The sequence below is a fragment of the Argopecten irradians genome, chromosome 5, assembly GCF_041381155.1.
Source record: "Argopecten irradians isolate NY chromosome 5, Ai_NY, whole genome shotgun sequence".
Classification (NCBI taxonomy): domain Eukaryota; kingdom Metazoa; phylum Mollusca; class Bivalvia; order Pectinida; family Pectinidae; genus Argopecten; species Argopecten irradians.
The window spans coordinates 14655854-14678157 of NC_091138.1; the positions used below are offsets into that span (position 1 = coordinate 14655854).

The following is a 22304-nucleotide window of genomic DNA, read 5'->3' on the forward strand; positions in this document are numbered from 1 at the left end:
ACGACAGACGACTCATGACAATGGACAAAAGACTATCGCAAAAGGTCAGCATGACCTATGGTCAGATGACCTAAAAAACCCATCACATATTAATGCATTTCCCACCTAGGGATGAATAAACTACAATATTGTTTATGTACAATTATGTTTTGAATCACATCTGCGCAAAAAGTCCATTGATTAAATTGAACTTTCATGTCGGATGTTTAGATCCAGAATAAAAACATTTTCTTACCTGCCTCAGGTGACTCACTGTTGAGTGCAAACAGGCCTGTCAATGAAATTATGAGAAGTGATTAGGACATGCCTCAAGTGATTCCAAAAGCAGGCAAATGGTTGCATTAGGTTATTGGAAATTTCATTCCAGGTGATATAAATTGAAACAAATCAAGTATAGATTGTTCATGGCTCCTGTTGAGCTGTCAACATTAAACCAATTTATAGTGGCATTTTTAGAATACCATTTTATCAGTTAATATAATATTAACCTCCTCTTGAAAGTGAAGTATTTGAGGGAGGGAGCTTGAGTTTGGTATGACTGTCGTCAAGTGCTCCTAACAATGAACATAATATCTACCCGATGGCAACCTGGCTATGAAGTAGAATGAAATCTATCATGTGTTGGCTATATCCTTAAAGGCTTATAGTCAAGACCTACTTTAATTGGTGCTAACCAAAGTTCTCTGATGTTTTTATGAGTGTCTTAGTTTTCTGGCCCTGATTTCTCGAAACAAAATCAAAGCACTGACTCTTTTTGTAACATGTGAATATTTTTATCTTAAGTCTATTTTATTGAGTGTCTTAATGTTATCTAATTATTAAAACTGATGTTACTTTGTAAGGGTACTCAAATGTTGACTCTTTGATGTTTCTTATGACTGCCAAGAGAAGCTTATCTATAACCAGTTCCTTGTGATATCAATATACTAAATTTTTATAAGAGCTTGTCACTTGTGTAAATTAATAAATTCGTAGACAAGCTTTAGTTACAGGCCACTACCCTTGCAATTTTGAATTCTTGCATGTACTTGTCATTCCCATGTCATAGCAATATTGAATTGCTAGAAGTATTTGTCACCTGAATCCATAGACTGGCTACCACACCCTAAGTTGTTGATAAGACTTTCTCAGCAAAGTTCTATACTAGATTATCTCCACCTAGTTTGAAACACTTAGAACTTCTTGAATCAGACATAAAGTAGAGACAAAAATAATCAAGCCAAAGTTAAGTGTTTTTTCCCCAATATTCTAGAGACTTGTAGCCAGTTTACAGAGTCCACTGTGATATAGGAGCTTATTAGCCCCTGGATATGTTGATTTCTTCTCTTATAAGAAAGCATATATTTCAAGTTTTCCTGTAATGTTACCTCAGAAAGTCTAGAAAACATCACGAATTCGAATTCTCTGTATGTTACTTCTGAAAGCCTAGAAGTGCTTATTATACCTGCCAATCTCCTGTGATGACCAGAAAGGTTTACCTTTATATGTTTGGCTTATCATACTGTAGTAAATGTATATAACAGTATATCTAGCATACATTATATATAAATAATGTTCTTGTTAGTTTCACAAGAGATGAAGTTTTTCCCCATCAATGTTTTATTACTGTGTTAATAGATGAATGAGCAGGCATGCTGATCCAATAGTTAGCTATATGATGACTTGGCCCTGTGGGGCTATATAGGAGATGGGATTAAGCTGTTCATCTCTCAATAATGGAAAACTAGACAATAATTGCCTTACCTAAAATAGCTATAATTGCTTTATCCTCATCATCTTTTATCAGATTTCTAATGAAACCAGCAACCTGAAATCAACAAGAATTGAGTCTGTTAGTATCAGCATGACAACTTGTTGCACAGAAGACTTGATTTTGATAAAGATAAATACAAAAACAGCTAACATTTCTAATTATATAATAAAAAAAATTCAGGAATGTTGAGCAAAATTTAGCAAAATTTTAGCCAGAATTTGAAATTGTGCTCTTTATTATAATTTGCAAGTTTTATAACTGAATATTGTTTTTCATTGGAAGCAGCTTTTCACACAACATTGAAATTCTTAGCCTTAGAACTGAAAGAATGGATAAATCTTCTAATTTAGGTACCTAATATCACTAGACTTCACTTAAAAAGACCATATAATTCTCCTTTTACTTTGCCACTGAATAATTCATATAATAGCACTTTTTTATAACATACAACTTAATTATCTGTATTATATATGCCACTTGGGAAGGCATTGATGTTAATACCTGAAACCTTAGATAACTCTGCAAGATTGTCTCTTTGATGATCACTACAAATCAGACACTTGATCTGCAGTACTTAATTGAACACCGGGCCATTTGATGGCATGCAGTTCAATTTGATATATGTATTCCTATAAACAACATATAGCTATATTGCTTAACTTTTATAAACCAAACCCTATATCACTAGACTGTGTGTCACTTCTTTCAAAAAACCCTGGAGCCTGATACTTTATACAAAGTCGGAAAAACAATGCAAGTGTGACTCATCAACGTCGGAACTTGAGCCTAGTAAATCACGCACAACATGTATTGAGCTTAATTAGCTTGGCCTAGAGCACTAACAGCCAGAGCTTGCTGCAATACTGCTAGTAAAACGAAGATTGATCGCACAGTCAGTGACAGAATGGAATATGAATGGGGTCATGCTTCTCAGAGGGAGAGAAAGAGAGCGACAGAAAAACTAGATCTGTGTCAATCTTTGTACAGCTCCCTTCAGATGAATTAAACTTTTTTTTCTTGGTGATGTAAAACATGTACCATCTATATCAAAAGTAAAAAAAAAAAGAAAATGAAAAGATATTGAGGAAAGGAATGTTGAGGGATCGCTTCATGTGTCAATAACTCTCCTTAATGCTCAACTCCTACCTCGATTTACATGTTCTCTTTGCTTTAATAGAAGCAATTGATTAAAATGGTTAGCACAAATGTGTAATGTTTTTTAGGTGCCAAATGAGGAAGAAGAGAAATGAATGTTGTCATTCTCACATGGTCCCCAAGGCCTTATGGTATGGAATTTAAAATGTTTAAGTCTCTTTAATTTGACCCTTGCTTTGATGTCATTGAGTCCAAACTGATTGTTCTATACAGATCCATTCTCAAGTCTCTGTTGCTTGCAATTGTTATCAAGAAGAGTTTTAACATTGATAAGGTCAATGTCATTAATTTGAGCATACCTGGAAGACTTTAGTCATCTAGAGCTTGCATAGAATTGAAAATGACAAAAAATGATAGATGGAATCATTATATTAATCAATCAAAGCAAGTAAATTAATCATTTATACTAACTAACTAAGGACCCATTATGAACTTCAACTGAAAGTCTATTGCAGGTTTTTGAATAAGGGGAAGATTAAAACATTTGATTTACACTTCAAAAATGGCATAATATAATAAAATAAGCTGACTAAATAACTAGGAGAGGTATACCTGGTATTGAATAAGAGTGGCAGACTAATACCCCTTGCTCAGGCTAATTAGGCCTTTTAATTAGTAACTCCATTAATAGGGGCCAATGCAGAACCCTATATACTTAACTTGACTCCTCTTTATGTCGGGGTTCTGTGTACCAAATTTTATCAAAATCTATCAGGTAGTTTAGGAGGAGTTAGCCAGTCAAAGTTGTGTCTGCCGCTCAGAATTTCAGAATAAAATTAACATTTTTCATATGTATGAAATTGAAGTAAAATAAACATTTTTGGTACAGGTTATAATATGCTTATCACTTTTGAAGGAAGAAAAAAAAATGCAAGGGGTCTAATGTGGGAGAAAACTGGATTACCTAAGAAAAACCCATGTTGTCTGACAGATAGGTGACATCTATTCTAGTTTACATTCATGTCCAATTGTGGAAATGAGCCCATATGTCTAGGAAAAGTCAAGCATGTTCCTTGTACCACTGCACCACCTGACCACCCAAGCATTGTTAGCTTAAACCTAAATTTACCTGGTTTTCTATTTGCGTCCTCATGGCACGAAGTAAAAATTTGGACACAAAATGACAAAGTCCTGCTGATCCTCCATGGAACTTGGCTTTAATTTTGCCTATTTTACACTCTATCCGCCCTTGTCGTATAAAGGCCACAATCACGTCTTGGTCAACATCCCCGGGGTTAATGGCTGCTTGCTGCTGGGACGTGGAATTATGATTTCCTGACAAATACATTCAAAAGTTGATTTAACTGCTGCTCTACTGAGATTTCATCATTGGGGTGAAAGGACAACTACAGAAATTTTGAAAGATTTTAACAATCATGATCTTTCAGTCATCTTACATTTTTAGAATTTAAAATGGATCCTTTATAAACCTTCAACTTTGGTTTTCTTTAAACATCTTTCTCTTTTACTTCATCAGTTAATCAATTCTTTAATGATGATATTTCACATAGAACTTTTAAATCATTAAGGTTATAAGGTTCCAAAGAGGTAAGGAATACAGTTTCCCAAGGTGATATGGTCATACTGGTGAACAGTGAACACTTTTAGATATGTGTGATAAGTGATGTTTCTTAAATCCTGTGTACTAAGTGCTTACTTGACGAGACTTGTCTAAAGATAATGGACAACTCTGTCATGTGCACTTCAAAATCTCCTTCTGCAAAGTGTGTCATACTGGAAAATAATATGTAAAGGATATACAGTAGAAATCCTCAAATAGCAAACCTGATGGCAAAAGAAAGAATATATAGATAACTGTCACCAATCTACAGAGATACAGAGTAGCTATCTGTAGTAAGTCTGTGTATGGAATATACAGTATAATATAAAATGCTAGAAAACAATTTGATAGGTCTAGTTGCTAGCCCCTTATATTCTCCCTGGGATTTTATATATGTTATATGATGATTATAATCTATTACTCGATACCATTACATGTGTATAATTGAAGTAAAGTATGTTTAAGTACTGCAAGTTTAAAAATGTTGTGAAATGAAATAAAATTTTCCAAAATTTACCAACAAATCGTAAGTTACGATAGCCTCTGAGCTGTCTTAGTTACAACATGGTTTTTTTTTCGTATCTTAAGATACAATATTTAGTAAGATGGAAATGCACATATCTTAACTTATGATAAGGTTACGATGAAGTTGCAACTTAAGAAGCGTAGTAAAACAAGCCACTGGTTTTAGAAGGAGAAGACATATTTTGCTTGATTAAGCCCAAAATCTGGAACCGTATATATTGGGTATAAAACTGATTGTAAAGTTAGATATCTAGTGACTTTCCCCATAATGTAACCCTTGGATATTTGGTTGAGTCCAATATTTTGTAACCCTAGTGAATACTAGCCGCAATCCCTAGCAAATGCAATAATTAAACCCAGGACCTCTAGATTACTAGTCTGAATCTCAAAAGATCAAGAAAAGTTCTCTTTAGCAGAAAGCTACATTGTGACTAGTATTCACCAGGGTTACATAAATACCCTCCAGGAAAGAACTCATCTTCAAGTTTCCAGGGGTTAACAGCGACGCATGTGGGGCAATTGGCTGAGTATCTTAAGTCCCTACATGGGTGCCAATGTAACAGACTGCAGGGTTTATAATAAATTTAAGTGCCTCTGCCAGGGATCGAACTCAGGACCTCTGTATTACAAGTATGATTTTGCAATAGAGCTAAAGAGATGTTCTCTCTAGCTGAACAGTATATTGCAGCTAGTATTCACCAGGGTTACATTGTAAAGATAATTATGTAATTATGTGTTTGCTTGCATTTGCTTTTGAATGAAACAGAAATTATATGCCTCGTTATCCACATCTGAAAATGTTAATACCAAAGAGTTATAGGGCGTAGACTGTGTACAAAAATGAACAAAAGACCTCTCTATACCCAGACAGGATCAACGTGATCTATAAACAATGGTTATTAACACTTAACAGTGTGGTGTTCCCACTTACTTCATTAATATATGAATTAGGTGTTCAGCACAATCGTTAATGTATTAACATTACAACAACTAAAAGCTTTCAGCAGCACAGAGTTTAACAGCAGACATTGCTTTAAATCCTGTGCCAGTCTAGAGGATTTCTATGCTAGTTCAATAAAGAATATGGCAGAGCCAATATTCTTTTCTGATTGTATGGCGACACATCCTGAAACCAGCTAACTTGAGCAGCCTATATGGATTTGTAATTCCTGATTGATAGAAATCCAATACACTTACAAGGAGTTGTATTGGAAGACATATTTCCCTATAATCGTCAGTGCCCCTCTCTGTGTGAACAGCGCCTCCGGGTAGAGGGACGCTCTCGGCAGCTTCGCACTGGTCAGACGCATCCTGTTGTAAATAGAAATCCAATTAGGTTGACAAGATTTAATGCTTTCCTTTCTTGGTCAGCGATGTCGCTGGTAATGTGATAAAAAATCAGCTCGGCATTGTCTAAAGTGTTTTCTCTTGTCACTAGGGTATCCACATAAAACAGAATATTGGTTGTTTTGACTTCCTGCTGTGATATAGTTAAGTGTATTAGTTTGGGATATATATTTGATAGTAAAAGTACACAGATTGCTCTGAGATCTAATATGCTATGATAGTCTATGAATTACTACGAAAAATCAATTTTAGAGAGAATACTTATGCTATTTTATATTATTTAATTGCTACATAGCTTTTTAGTGTATGTTTATTGAATTTATAATAAAGGCAGAAAAAAACCTGGTCTTTCATACACATACATTCATATCGTGACAATTCCAATCAGATGTCCTTCATAGCAAAATCTGTTCAAAGTTAAAAGCAAAAGGAAAATACGGACAAAAATGACATCCCAGATAGCTCTGACATTGATCCCTACCAAAACATATCTAAATCTTCTCTCCCACTCCTCTTCATAACCAAATACAATGTATCTACATGTATAGTCATATTCATATTACTTTTCTTGTTAATAATTGAGCTTCATTTGTGGGACTTTTAACATATAGAAAAAAAAGGAAGGAAAATAAGTGCATGATCTAATCATAATTCACAGGCACTGTCTATTTTGTTTGAACAACTAAAACATTTGAAAATTATATGAAGAAAGTCAGTGTCTTGGTTGCAAAGTATTATCAGTGTTTCAATATACATGTACATATTGGAAATTAGGTAACCATAAACTCACAGAAAAGAAATTTTAGATATCTCTTTGCAAAAAGGTATTTTTTGGGTATTTACCGGGTAAACATTTAAGGATGTACTCCTCTGAGAAGTCAAAATTTTCTTGTATTAAACTTTTTTTCTCATATAGATTTTTTGAAACAGGAGTTCATACCATGAAAGAAAATGGAAGAAAAAACATATGTCCGTGCGCTCGTTTTTGAGCTATTGTCACTCAAAGATACCAAAATGACAAAATAGTGGATTTTATTGGAATTTTGCCGTTTTGACCTCATACACTAGAATTTAAAGCCATAATTCCCTAATGAGGTGTTTGATATGTATGGATGTTTGTAGAATTTATTTTCAAGTAGTCTTCATTAAAAATATACCAGTTATGATTAATAAGAGTCATATTTTTTCTCTAAATAACAACATATGCTACCCCTACCCCTTAATTTTGAGCTCCAAAATGCACCATTTTCAGCCATTTTTGTCAAATTTAACCCTTTGTAGAAAAAGTTCTGGTATTAAACTTTTGTCAATAGTTTGCATATTAATAGGGAAAGGGTTGTTCTTTCTAAATCAGGCAGAAAAATGGGGGGTCCGTGTGCTTACTTTTTTGTTCCATTTAAATATTTGTTATTTTTCAATATTTTTGACTAAAAAATAAAAGTGCTCAAATTACCATTAAATGTAGAAATAAAGTGACAAAAGTGTTTCATTTCACACATTAATGTTTAATATTTTAAATAACTTGAACCCAGTGAAGATTTACAGCAAAAATTAACTCGATACAGCTGAAAATGCTGACGCGGTGATGATTTAAGTAAAAACAATTTAAGTAAAAAATGGGAAAACGGTGGCTCTACTCAAAGTCAAAAAATACACAATTTCAAAATGGCCGCCAAATGGGTAATTTCTTAAAATCGCTGTGTAAAAAAATCTACTAAAAATAGAAATGTAATTCTTTGACAAAATTTGCTACAGACCACATGCTACAGCTATTGATAAATCGTATTTGAAAATCTCATAACGTTTTTGATCTATGTTGAAACGAGACTTCAGCGGGACTGAAACCACAGAAGAATACATCCTTAAGATCTTGATTTGGTAACCATGAAATAGAATATTAGAAAATGAGGGTATTGGTATATGATAACAGAAATAGCTTCCATAAGAATTTCACCTTTAAACTAATTATAGCTCGAAGGATGTCTGATCCCAAATTGTCCTATCCTCACCTCCTAACCCCTATGGATCATCAGTACTAACTATAACTAAATAAGGCCTTGATCTGATTAATGGCAGAGTCCCTGATTTATTGTTAGGGGATATGGTGGGGTGTTTATAATCCCAAAGCTGCTGTGTATTTCATAGATAGGTTCAATCTTTGCATCTTGGAGATCATATTATAAGACTTTTTATACAGATAAAGATAAAAATGCTTCTGAAATCCTGGGTACAAGGTATAAATTGACAAAACATCTTTTATCACTACTTTGACTTTATTTGCTGAAGAAAACATCCTTGGAGAACATCAGCATGTAATATGATGGACTTTATTTGCTGAAGAAAACATCCTTGGAGAACATCAGCATGTAATATGATAATATATTTATATTTACTAGTACCTTTGCAGCTACTACATCAGAGATAGTACAGATTCAAACTTTAATGTATTTTTATTGTCTATATAATCATGTCTCCAGAAAGTTTTGAAAAAACAGCTTATCAAGCTTATTTTATTCAAGAAGAATTAATTTAAATACTTGAGGTAAATGAAACAAGGAATCAATCTAATTCTGTTCCTTGTATAGTTGTCGTGATACAAGGTATCAAAAACACATGTTCTAATAGCTAGCTAGTTTGTGAAAATGCATGGCTACTCATTGAAATTGTTTGTGATATTTTGTAAGCTATTATCTATTATAACGAGACAAACAGTTACCATAAGGGTATAGAAATGCCACCAGACATTTAATTAAAAGTAATCCAGTTAGTAAAATTGTGTGGAAGCCAGTGTGTATAAGCTTCAGACTAGCTGTTTGCTGAAAGTGACATGGAAATCTCTAGTTTGCATGTAATGAGGAGACTTTCAAGGCCAAATCATCCCCATTTGGACTCCTACATATGTTTAGCTTCGCAAATGCTAAGTCAAATGTGGCATGCTTTATCTCGGAACTGAAAAAAACATGTCTCCAAATTATCAGAATTGTTTATAACTGAGAACTTGAGATACATGTACATGCCAAACATTTTTTTTTATTACTATCACTCGTTATTGTGTTATAAAACCATAGCTTCATGGTTATCTCAATATTTAAGTTATTTTTCCATGAGGAAGATTACATTTTGAGGTACTCTTTTATTTGGCATTAATAAAACTCTATCTTTTATTTACCTTGAGGCTTGAGGAGCTACATCATTTATTTATTAAATAATCTTGACCTTTATTCAAAGTCACAGAATGCTTCACACTCATGAAAAATATCAAATTTCCACCTCACGAGATGAAATATAACTGATCTTCATCAAGAAACAAGGAATATCCTCCATATAATATGTACCATCTATCAGCTCAAATGACTATTACTATTGGCATATCATACAACAACTGTACTAAAACTTAGAAACTCAATAGTAAATTGGTAAAAGCCTGTTTAATGTACCGTGCATATGGAATGCATTTTACACCATGTATTAGGGGAGAATAAAATTGCTAATAAAGAATCCAATATGCATGTAAAGTACATCAGCCTGATGTTAATCCATAAGGAATGGATGTCATGCCATACATGGTACTGGAAAAAATATTGAAAACAGATTTAGAAAGTTCAGAAAGCCATCCATCTCAGAAATGATACCATACTTCATTGTTATTTACAGCAGACCCCCACCTTCACAGTGAGCTGACTCAAATGTCAATTGAAATAAATGGCAGCCTCCATCGGTAGATCTGTATTGAACTATATAATCCCTTCAAACACTGAAAGGACTTTGAAGCAATCAAGCGCGATAGTGGGCAGACACTACACGGAAACACGTAATTTTTCTCTCTCGTTGAAAGGTCAGAGCCCTGCTGGAGTATTACAGCGTTTCCTTTCACCATTACTACATTGGTGCTACCCCATTTATTAAATCTAGGAAATTACGCTCACATAATTAACTCAGCAAGAGACCGGTGCTTTTTCTACATTTATACCAGAGTTCTCCTGCAATGAGGCCTCATCTACACTGATTTCTCTTGACAGAAGTGATATGTTTTTCATGAATTATAAAAATATATCACACACAAAATCAATAAACTCTAAGTTAGATTTAATGATTCGTGTTACAGTAGTTCAGGAAGCTTTACTGATAATGTATTATGATGACTTATGACAAACATCATTCGGTGCATGGTAAGCAGTTAAATAATTAAGACATGATCTCAAACAGAAAGTATTAATAAAAACACTCAAGTCAGTGCAAAGTAAATATACATCTTGTTCATATAATGGTCTCAAGGCCTGCATGTTATCGTAATGGTTAAAAAAAGTTAAAAGGAAAAAAATGAGCTTAAACTGTAAAGTGTTTTGAGAGGTTCAAACTCCCTATCAGTATGATGGTGCTTGACGGAGTCTATATAGTAAAACAATTTGCAATCAGTAGTACATACTGAAATTAAATTTAACATTTATTTTGATTATAAGTAAAAGGGCTAAACTGAAATATGCAAATATAATCATTTGTGTCAAAGCAAAAATGGCAAATGCAATTCGTCTTAAATCAAACAATAAAAAATAGAGTCCCTGGGGACAGGAAATTAACCTTGAATGGTTGTCTTTTTAAAAAGATATAATAAGGCCATCTCTACACATTATGTTTCATTTATCATAAGTCTTTTTTAATTAAAATGTTGAAAAAATAGCTTTATTATGTGAGCACATGTTATATACACATAAGACATAGTTTAGGGCATGAAGAAGAGGGGAGTTGGAAACCTGACTGACCCTGCTGTATAAAGAATTAGTCTGACCTAATAAAGAACTATGTATCTGTGAACATCCTCATGTCACCTGTGATGGATTAAAGAATATGCATCAGGCCACAAGCAATGCATTGATTTCATCTCACCACCATTGTGCAAGGCCAAAGATGGATGGCAGGGTGAAGACATGGAATAGCCAGACAAATTAAAGGCCATATACGGAACAGTGAAAGGCCATAGAGACATCCATCAGCCTGGGAATAGGATCCACTGACATTCATATGACATATAGATCCAAGTATCTTAGTTATCAACCCCGCAGGGAGAAGTTATACAGGCTACACTACAGGCACACAATCCAGCGACAAAAATATACATTGAGGAAAGAACTACTACTGTGGGTAAAAACTGAAATAGGGGAACAAATCGTCCTGAGGTCATTTGTTTGTTTAAGGGATGCATAAGAAACAAGTTACAAGCATTGCAAAGGTGGTTTGGAGAATTTGGAAAGTTAGGAGGGCATGGTGCACAATGGGAAAGTTGTGGATGGCAGGGGCATTGGGAAGATTGCAGGTGGGTTGCCAAGGTAATCAGCAGGTTGGTGCAGTGTTCCAGTTAAGATGCGTACACGGGTAAAATACCTATTGAAAACCTGTCAAGTCAATTACCCCTTAAAATTGTACGAACGTGTATAAATTGCCTGTACAATACTTGTTTTTACTCAACCAAATTAGGATGAATGCTTACATCCAGAAATAAAATCAGAAGAAAGTTAATAAAATCTAATTATTTTTAAGGCCTACAAAATTTGTGACATCCCTCAAAAGATCATCTGAAGCACTGTTAGTGGGTGGTAGGGGCATTTACACCTTTAATGATTAGGTGACAAAGGCATTGAAAAGGTCGTAGGCAGAATGTTGTAGGTGGATTGCAACAGGATTTTGCAGGTTATTGGGTAGTTATTATAAAGGCATTGGAACAGTTAAGGGTAGGGGGCATGAGCATAGGGAAGGTTGTAGTTGGACTGAATGGGTATTCAGTTGGTTGGTGGGTGGTAGGGGCATCAGGAAGGTTATAGGTGGACTGCATGGGTACTCAGCAGGTTGGTGGATGGTAGGGGCATTAGGAAGGTTGTAGGTGGACTGCATGGGTATTCAGCAGGTTGGTGGGTGGTAGGGACATTGGGAAGGTTGTAGGTGGACTGCATGGGTATTCAGCAGGATGGTTGGTGGTAGGGGTATTTGGGAAGGTTGTGGGTGGACTGCATGGGTACTCAGCAGGTTGGTGGGTGGTAGGGGTATTGGGAAGGTTGTAGGTGGACTGTATTGATATTCAGCAGGTTGGTGGATAGAAGGGGCATACGGGAGGTTGTAGGTGGACTGCATGGGTATTCAGCATGTTGGTTGGTGGTAGGTACATTAGGAAGGTTGTAGGTGGACTGTATTGATATTCAGCAGGTTGGTGGATAGAAGGGGCATGAGGAAGGTTGTAGGTGGACTGCATTGGTATTCAGCAGGTTGGTGGGTGGTAGGGGTATTTGGAAGGTTGTAGGTGGACTGTGTTGATATTCAGCAGGTTGGTGGATGGAAGGGGCATAAGGAAGGTTGTAGGTGGACTGCATGGGTATTCAGCAGGTTGGTGTTTGGTAAAGTATCTGGGAAGGTTGTAGGTGGACTGCATGGGTATTCAGCAGGATGGTTGGTGGTAGGGGTATTTGGGAAGGTTGTGGGTGGACTGCATGCCGGTATTCAGCGGGTTGCTGGGTGGTAGGGACATTGGGAAGGTTGTAGGTGGACTGTATTGATATTCAGCAGGTTGGTTGATGGAAGGGGCATGAGGAAGGTTGTAGGTGGACTGAATTGGTATTCAGCAGGTGGTGGGTGGTAGGGACATTTGGAAGGTTGTAGGTGACTGCATTGGTATTCAGCAGGTTTGTGGGTGGCAGGGACATTAGGAAGGTTGTAGGTGGACTGCATGGGTACTCAGCAGGTTGGTGGTGACATTGGGGTGGTGACTGCATGGGTACTCAGCATTAGGAAGGTTGTAGGTGGATGTGGGTATTCAGCTGCAGGTGTGGGTGGGGACTTGGGAAGGTTTAGGTGGATCGGGTGGATGGAGGGGCATTAGGAAGGTTGTAGGTGGACTGCATGGGTATCAGCAGTAGAAGTGTTGGTGGGTGGAGGGGCATACGGGAGGTTGTAGGTGGACTGCATGGGTATTCAGCATGTTGGTTGGTGGTAGGTACATTAGGAAGGTTGTAGGTGGACTGTATTGATATTCAGCAGGTTGGTGGATGGAAGGGGCATGAGGAAGGTTGTAGGTGGACTGCATGGGTATTCAGCAGGTTGGTGGGTGGTAGGTACATTAGGAAGGTTGTAGGTGGACTGTATTGATATTCAGCAGGTTGGTGGATAGAAGGGGCATGAGGAAGGTTGTAGGTGGACTGCATGGGTATTCAGCAGGTTGGTGGGTGGTAAAGTATCTGGGAAGGTTGTAGGTGGAGGAAGGTTGTAGGTGGACTGCATGGGTATTCAGCAGGATGGTTGGTGGTAGGGGTATTTGGGAAGGTTGTGGGTGGACTGCATGCCGGTATTCAGCGGGTTGCTGGGTGGTAGGGACATTGGGAAGGTTGTAGGTGGACTGTATTGATATTCAGCAGGTTGGTTGATGGAAGGGGCATGAGGAAGGTTGTAGGTGGACTGAATTGGTATTCAGCAGGTTGGTGGGTGGTAGGGACATTTGGAAGCTTGTAGGTGGACTGCATTGGTATTCAGCAGGTTTGTGGGTGGCAGGGACATTAGGAAGGTTGTAGGTGGACTGCATGGGTACTCAGCAGGTTGGTGGATGGTAGGGACATTAGGAAGGTTGTAGGTGGACTGCATGGGTATTCAGCAGGTAGGTGGGTGGTAGGGACACTGGGAAGGTTGTAGGTGGACTGCATGGGTATTCAGCAGGTAGGTGGGTGGTAGGGACACTGGGAAGGTTGTAGGTGGACTGTATTGATATTCAGCAGGTTGGTGGATAGAAGGGGCATTAGCAAGGTTGTAAGTGGACTGCATGGGTATTCAGAAGTTGGTGGGTGGTAGGGGCATTATGAAGATTGTGGGTGTGTGGCAGGGTCAATGGAAATGTGCCACTTGGCACTTGTATCTCAGCTTTATAGTTCTACTATTCACAAGAAAGATTAGTTTCTTTTGAGAAAGCTGCATTTGTCTTAAGGAAAATCTTTTGAAGTATTACACCTCAAGGGATTTACAGATGCATTTATTTGTTTATAGAGTATTATTCTATCCAACAGAAATGAGTAAAATACATAATTTATTGGGTGTTATATGTTCCACAAAAGCTTGTCGGTAGTGGTCCTAACTGGAATTACCTTTGATGTGAGAATATTACATCTTGCATAAATCTCTCTAACATTAACTTCAAAGCATGCAATTGTTTGTATGTTTCCTTCATCAAAGAACATGATTGTTATTCAAATAGATAATATATATTATGGCTTTGGATGTGCTTGCTTGTGTTTTAATTTGTTTTACAAATGGCTTTGCATCTATGGATGTGCAAAAATTTGCTGGAAGGTAAATTTCAGAGTTTCCAGAAAGAAACTCACCGACTTTCTAGCATTTAACATCTGCGTTGGCCAAAAATTCATGACTTGAGGTGAAGATATAAATGAATTAGTAAAATGGTAGACACATGAACCTTTCGAGAGGTGACAGGTTATTTAGTCAGACATCTTAACCATCCAGCCCCCATTGGCTTGAGTGGTGGTCTTAAGGTAGAGTATAAAACACCTTAACCACTTAGCCATTCTGGTCTTAAGGTAGCTATAGTAATAGAATGTCTGAGATATCTAAACTTCTTTGCAACTATTATCAATCAAAGATCTAAGGCTACTGGCATCCTCGATACTCCAACCCTGGACTATATCATAGTAAAACTGGAGGCAACTGAACAGGTAATTTAAAGTCTTATGGTATTGTCAAAAGAATCATATAATGCCACACTGTGGTTGACTGTGTGGCTTTGAAGTTGGATGTCACTCTCTCCATACTCTTTAAAGTAAGTCTTTGCAGGCCTGTTATTATATCTCATGAACTGCCTTCAATTTTACTATAAGATAGTCCAGGGGTGGATATAATGACAGTAATGGTAACCCCTGGAGCATCAAGGATAGGCTACAGGTAGAATGTTTAAGTTCTCTTAAAACTTCTCTGGAACAATTAGAGCTCAGAGATGTAAAGCTAGAGATGAAATGTCTGAGACATCTAACTACATCAATGTTAATGATTAAAGATACAATTTATTACCCATCTTTAGTTAACTTTACACATTTGAGATTTTATGTCTGTGACTTGGATCTTACCCTGTGAGGCTGTAGTTAAAGTTGCCATAGGCTCCTTCTTGGTTTGGAATATTTTGTTGAAGCAATCGCTCTACCAGCTGCTTCAAGTGAAAACCAATACCTTCGTATTCTGAAATGATGAAAAGTCTCCTCCATCTTAAAGATCCTTATTGAATCCTCATACAACTCTTTTGTATTCTATAACAACGATAATTTCTAAAGAGTGTCAATAACTCTAATAAAAGTAGAGATTATAGTGACTGCTAAGGAACAAACTAATGTGACCTGAGGATGTTACTTAGTAGACACACTACCACTGATTTAGGAAAAATTCCGTCTAGCATAAAGATGGCTCTGTACTAGCTCTGTACATCTACATGTAGTAGACAAACTTTCAATTCTTCAATATCTAGTGACATATCAATAGATAAAAGTAGCCAACATACCTGCTGTCATGTTCTCCTATAGAACGTTCCAGACACAGACCATGTTTCCTCACCCAGTGGGCGACTGCTTCCTAACCAAACTTTACTGGTCTTGGTCTCTAATCATGATTAAACTGCTTTACCACCTGTAAAAGACAAAACCAGCCTTAATTTGGAAATAACTATTTCTGAAGGTAGACTGAGGTACGATAGGTCAAAGATTTTAACAAGTGCATTTATGTTTTTAATCCTTGCATGTTTTCCCTATATAGAAATAAGTTTTGTAGAGCAATAATTCTTTATAAAGTGCAGGGGGTTACAGTGGCGAAGACTTAAGACTGTCTGAGCATATAACCACTCCACTACTGGGTAGCACATGTAGCTGCAGTATATATTAGATACTGGTCGCATGTTAAAAACTTTTCGCAGGAAACTCTGGCTTTACTCCATTAACTGTACCTCAAGCACCTTCTTAAATGTCCCTTGCTGTTAATAGGTATTAAACAAAACAAAGTAAAATTTAATTGTATATTGCAGCAGAAGTGTCGCCATCTTGGGAGAATATCTTGTTATTTGCTGTGTATATAGATCCCTGAGGCAACATCAGCAAAGTTCCTGTCAGCAAAGCCACCAAGACTTTTATATAAGTCCATATTATTGACATTTGAACAAAATTCTATAACTCTGTATATGTTTGATCACGAGACCTCATTTACTGACACTGCTGTCCCATGGGATAACAAATAATGGTTATTGGTGACAGTGAAGGAATTATAGATTAGACATAGTGACACACAGACACATATAGATATGTAGAATTACCCATACGTTTGTGTAGTACAGGAGTGGGATTAATAAACATTTAAACAAACCAGACTAAGGTACAAATGAACTTATCCACAGATACTTTAATCTAATGGGGAGTTTGGCAACATGAAACAAGTGCTTTTAACAGTAAAAGGCAATCACCACATCTCGACTGTCCTATTTACAAATGTAACTCAATTTACTTTATTAAACCTGAACACTTTTTGAAATCTTTTGCTCCAAATACAAAATTGCTGGTTCTTAAATTTGTAAAAGGAGTGGGTCATTGTGGCTTGCTACACTTTAAGTAAATCAACTGCAAATGATATTTATCATTGATTTTTGAAGGGTCATTAGATTGATTAAATGTATAAAGATACCTTAAGTAAACTAAACAAACCACAATATTAACCAATCAAAACAATCAGCAATGCTTCCCTTACCATTGCCATCATCATCAATGCTTCCCTTACCATTGCCATCATCAGCAAGGCTTCTTTAACCTTGCCACCATCAGCAATGCTTCCCTTACCATTGCCATCATCAGCAAAGCTTCTTTAACCTTGCCACCATCAGCAATGCTTCCCTTACCATTGCCATCATCAGCAAGGCTTCTTTAACCTTGCCACCATCAGCAATGCTTCCCTTACCATTGCCATCATCAGCAATGCTTCCCTTACCATTGCCATCATTAACAATGTTTCTCTTACCATTGCCACCATCAGCAATGTTTCCCTTACCATTGATATCATAAGCAATGTTCCCCTTACCATTGCCACTATCACCAATGTTTCCCTTACCATTGCCACTATCACCAATGTTTCCCTTACCATTGCCACTTTCACCAATATTTCCCTTACCATTGCCACTTTATCAATGTTTCCCTTACCATTGCCACTATCAGCAATGCTTCCTTTACCATTGCCACTATCACCAATGTTTCCCTTACCATTGCCACTATCACCAATGTTTCCCTTACCATTGCCACTATCACCAATGTTTCCCTTACCATTGCCACTTTATCAATGTTTCCCTTACCATTGCCACTATCACCAATGTTTCCCTTACCATTGCCACTTTCACCAATATTTCCCTTACCATTGCCACTTTATCAATGTTTCCCTTACCATTGCCATCATAAGCAATGTTCCCCTTACCATTGCCACTATCACCAATGTTTCCCTTACCATTGCCACTATCACCAATGTTTCCCTTACCATTGCCACTTTCACCAATATTTCCCTTACCATTGCCACTTTATCAATGTTTCCCTTACCATTGCCACTATCAGCAATGCTTCCTTTACCATTGCCACCATAAGCAATGCTTGAATTCCCTTACCATTGCCATCATCAAAAATGTTTCGCTTACCATTGATATCATCAGCAATGCTTCCCTTTCCATTGCCATCATCAGCAATGTTTCCCTTACCATTACCACCATCAGCAATGTTTCCCTTTTCATTGCCACAATCAGGAATGCTTCCCTTACCATTGCCACAATCAGCAATGTTTTCCTTACCATTGCCACAATCAGCAATGCTCCCCTTACCATTGATACCATCAACTGTTTCCCTTACCTTTAACACCATCCACCATTTGCCCCACACTGCTTCTATCAGCAATCAATTTTACTGATTCTTCTGAAAGCAATTTCGTTATTAGCTTTGCAATAATTTAAGGGGCAAAACTCCTATCAAATACCTATCACCATACACTCATGGACAATGATGTGTGAAAATACATCATCATGCCCCTATCAATAATTCCAATATCCATATAAACCCCACCAGACATACATGTGTCTCTTATCCAAAATAACTCAGCAAGTCCTTAGTAACAATGTCAAGTATTCAAAGTAACCCTGGCACCAATGTTGCTATCAATAGTGTCCAGTATCCTTTAGAACCCATTTGTAATGTCCCTCCGAACAATGTCTCTTACTCAAAATAGCCCCATAAACAATGTCTCTATAAGTAATGTTTAGCATCCTAAAGACCTAGATCAGTAATGCCTGTGTCTACGTATATACCATGCCCAGTATCCAAATTAATAATCCATCATCAGCAATGTTCTGTATCTAAAATAATCCAATCAGCAATGACCATTTAAAAATACACTTCATTATATCAAAGTTCCATATAAACAATGCTCCTAAACGAAAAATAAAATCTGAGCATCAATTAAGAAAGGCCCGTGTTCCAAGATACATGTACCATCAGCATCCCTCAATCAACAACATGTCTATTATCCAAAATAACCCTATTTTGTAATACTGCTCTTTAAAAAAAGCCCCATCAGCATTCCCCAATAAACAATCAATCTTTCCATTAGCATTGACCCAATCAGCAATAACCCTGTCAGCAATAACTTTGTTTAATGCCCCAATGTCTATTTATAGCCTATCTGAGGATCATCATAACCCTGTAGCATCACCTAACATGGAGACAATTACTAGTCCATGGATGCCTGCTATAAGATGCTCTAATTTTCTTGTAGTCTAGAGCCTGTTCACACCTGTGTATAGTGTTAATGGCAGTCTTCACGCAAGAGGTGATTCTCAAACAATGATTAATTAATTTGTATGTGATGGGAGATCAGTTCATCAAGTTCAAGTTGTCCGCCTACTATTGATTCCTGAGCATTATTAATATCTCCCTATGGGATATGTTCAGCAATTTACATTCTATTATTTTACGACTCATTAATTCCTGTTTTTTCAAAATACCCATGTCAAAAGTTCAATGTGCATATCTATCACAAGTTCAGGTCGATATCTTGTAATCATTATCTATTATTGATGTTTTTTAAGACTTTCAGGATAAAATCAGGTACACCTCTTTTGCAATAGCTTCTTAAGAATATCTTGATATCTTGATCATATCTGAAATTGGATTATTTATATACATTTTTGTCAGTACTCTATATGTGTTAGATTCACATTTCTGAAAATGTTGAGAAACAGACAGGTCTGTACTGCATGACATTTAATTGTGTCCTTCAACAAAATAACCTTAAGAGTTTTTGACAGCACATAATATGCATCAGACCTTGATTTGTCAAATGAGCAATACAGATGTCTTACCGAACAAAAATATTGTGACAAAATATGGTGACACAACACTTCACAGTCTGCTGTCAAGAGCAGATAACTCTAATACATGCAAAGACAGAATACTCTTTCATTCATTGAAGTTCCAAAGACTACAATAGGGAGATCAAAATGTCCCGGACTGTCAACTGGGCAATAAAGCCACCATGCAAACAAGTACAATGTTACTATTCTTCCTAATTATTGAACCTAATATCAGAGGATATTACAGTGATCCCATCAAATTTACCATGGTGAGCTAAATATGGAAATGCATATCTGATCTAGATTGTAGTGTTGTAATGCCTCCAATAAATGACATCAGGGATAATGCAAGCTGCACTTTCTCTGGATAAATAGGGCTTTGTTGGTATGAATAATTCAGCATTCTATTTTCATTCAAGAATGCACATACTGTACAAAATAAATCAATCGATACTTAGTAGATTGTGGACACACCAGCTACTCTGCTGGGACTATATTTTTTGTAATCACAATATCTAAACAGCAGATGAGACCCGTTTTCTAGAAATCTGAAATATACTTGTATACATTGTCAGAAATGGTAAAAACTAGTTGTCCAAGTTACCAAGCCAGAGATGAAATTGGCCCTACATTTAAGTTTCCTGAATGAGGAACTACAATCATATTGGTATAATTGGGGTCAGAGACATAATGCAAAAGTTGAGTGAGGAAACAATTATTAAGTAAATTTGGGCCATAATTACAGCAGATGATGAAAAGTTTGTACCGTAGACGTTACAGAAACTAATGCCAGAAACATAATGAAGATGCATAAATACAAATAATGATAATAAACTGATACAGAACAATATTACAATTTAATACAGTAGAAACTGGACGAGGTTAAAACATCTTTAGATTCACTAAATGAATGAACTTGGGATGGAAGCAATGGGTATAACTGCAACCATGCAGTATAGGGAAAAAATAATGTGGAGAAACTGGAATAAGGAACATTCCATTTCCTGAAACTGGGACAGAATCATATGTTAAACAAGAGCTAAAGAGAAATGTGTGCAATTGTAGGGAAAAAATCATTGATTTGACTTTGGTCAAGAGCAAGTAATGAAGTTATACATTGATGCCAGAGACAATGGTAGTGAATTACTTGATCAGGAATCACTTGGACCACCCCAATCACAGAAAACATAATACATGGCCAAATTGCTGCTGAGACAGTTGCTGAAAATTAAAACATGCCATCTGGTGAAACTTAGTAAGACATATAGTGTCTGAAACAGGAGCCAAGAACCTTGAAGAATTTGGAGGAAAGATACACTGGTGAAGCTGACGCCAGATGAAACATATAGATAGGTGACTGGAATCATCAGCAGGAAGGACACATTTGGTGAAACAGTGTTAAGAAATATAAGTTCACCTGCTGATTAAGTCAATGGCTAAATTGTGGTCTCCGGGACAGTAAGTGTACTTAACTTGTGACATACTAATATACAACTGAAGACTGTCAATGTAGACATCACAGTCAGACACAATGTTATCAAACATTTTAAAATCAATGGTGAAAATACATAACACAGGCTGGATATGACAGCTAGATGGCAATGAAGACTATGGTATGAATGGACAAGATTAGCCAGAGCACCTATCAGAAACCCTTCAAGTAGCTCCTAGTCTTATATGCCAAAGGACTTACATGTTGTTCATTTAATTGCACCATTTATGTTTTTAATATAAAATGTAGATGTTTGTACATATATGCATCTCAATTAACAGTTTTACTCTTTCAAAGCAAGTGAAAATTTAATTACTTTCATGGAATTATTCAGAATTTGAAAGAGTTCACAGAAAAGTAATAGCCAATTTAATAGTTTTGTATAATAACAAATAATGTTCAACAATATAATTATATTAAAATGTTAATTGTAGCTTGATTAAATGATTGCATTAAATATGTGCCTTGATTTCACTTATTTAGATCCAATTAAAAGTAAACTTGACTTTTTCCTGATATTTCTTCCATTTGCATTACAAATACGTAAAAAGATAAGAAAAGCAATACTAAAAAACATACATAGTGGACAGAACAACACACCTTGTAGTAAGAGCAATGCTAGCAGTGTGGTAGGTCATGTTTTATTAATAGCAGCTCATCAGCTGCACACTACACTAGAGCCTCTATCCTCACTATACACACTAGATTTTAAAAGCTGATAAAGAATTATCTTGTTTGTGGAACCCAGTAAAGAACAAATCAGTCAGTAGCAGGTGCTAAATGACCAAATGTCCATCTGCACACTTACTGGTGTAGTATGAAATGAAATCACCATAAGCTATTGTATAACTTTACTGTTCTGACAGTAACTGCACTTTTTTTCTAATTAACTGTTGACTAATTACTCATGGTATAAAAGAACTCAGAAATACACATGGCCATGATCATATAATGACCTATTGATCCTAAATAAAGCAGAGTCAGGATTTATCATAGCTACACTGTACACATGTTCTCAGAGACTGTCTCAGTCTATCAATCTAGCTTCATGACGCAGGCATCTTTAAGGAATTCATCA

At 36.4% G+C, this 22304-nt stretch overlaps 2 protein-coding genes across 5 annotated transcripts in view; both read right to left on the reverse strand.

Annotated features, from left to right (window-relative positions):
* Positions 1–22304, reverse strand: part of LOC138322962 (uncharacterized) — a 44350-nt gene that overhangs the window by 4652 nt on the left and 17394 nt on the right. For all 4 annotated transcript variants that reach the window (XM_069267228.1, XM_069267230.1, XM_069267227.1 and 1 more), the window contains exons 2-8: positions 15874–15998; positions 15449–15557; positions 6192–6305; positions 4566–4642; positions 3978–4183; positions 1744–1807; positions 236–271 (exon numbers count right to left, since the gene is read on the reverse strand). In XM_069267228.1, the coding sequence (XP_069123329.1) occupies positions 236–271; positions 1744–1807; positions 3978–4183; positions 4566–4642; positions 6192–6305; positions 15449–15557; positions 15874–15883 (616 nt within the window). In that variant the 5' untranslated portion in view covers positions 15884–15998. The remainder of the gene's footprint in view (positions 1–235; positions 272–1743; positions 1808–3977; positions 4184–4565; positions 4643–6191; positions 6306–15448; positions 15558–15873; positions 15999–22304) is intronic.
* LOC138324282 (uncharacterized) lies at positions 16294–18250 on the reverse strand. The gene is made up of 3 exons (XM_069269361.1): positions 17907–18250; positions 17251–17527; positions 16294–16338 (listed from the first exon to the last, which is right to left on the reverse strand). Exons 1-3 carry the CDS (start codon positions 18248–18250, stop codon positions 16294–16296), a joined length of 666 nt encoding a protein of 221 aa, XP_069125462.1.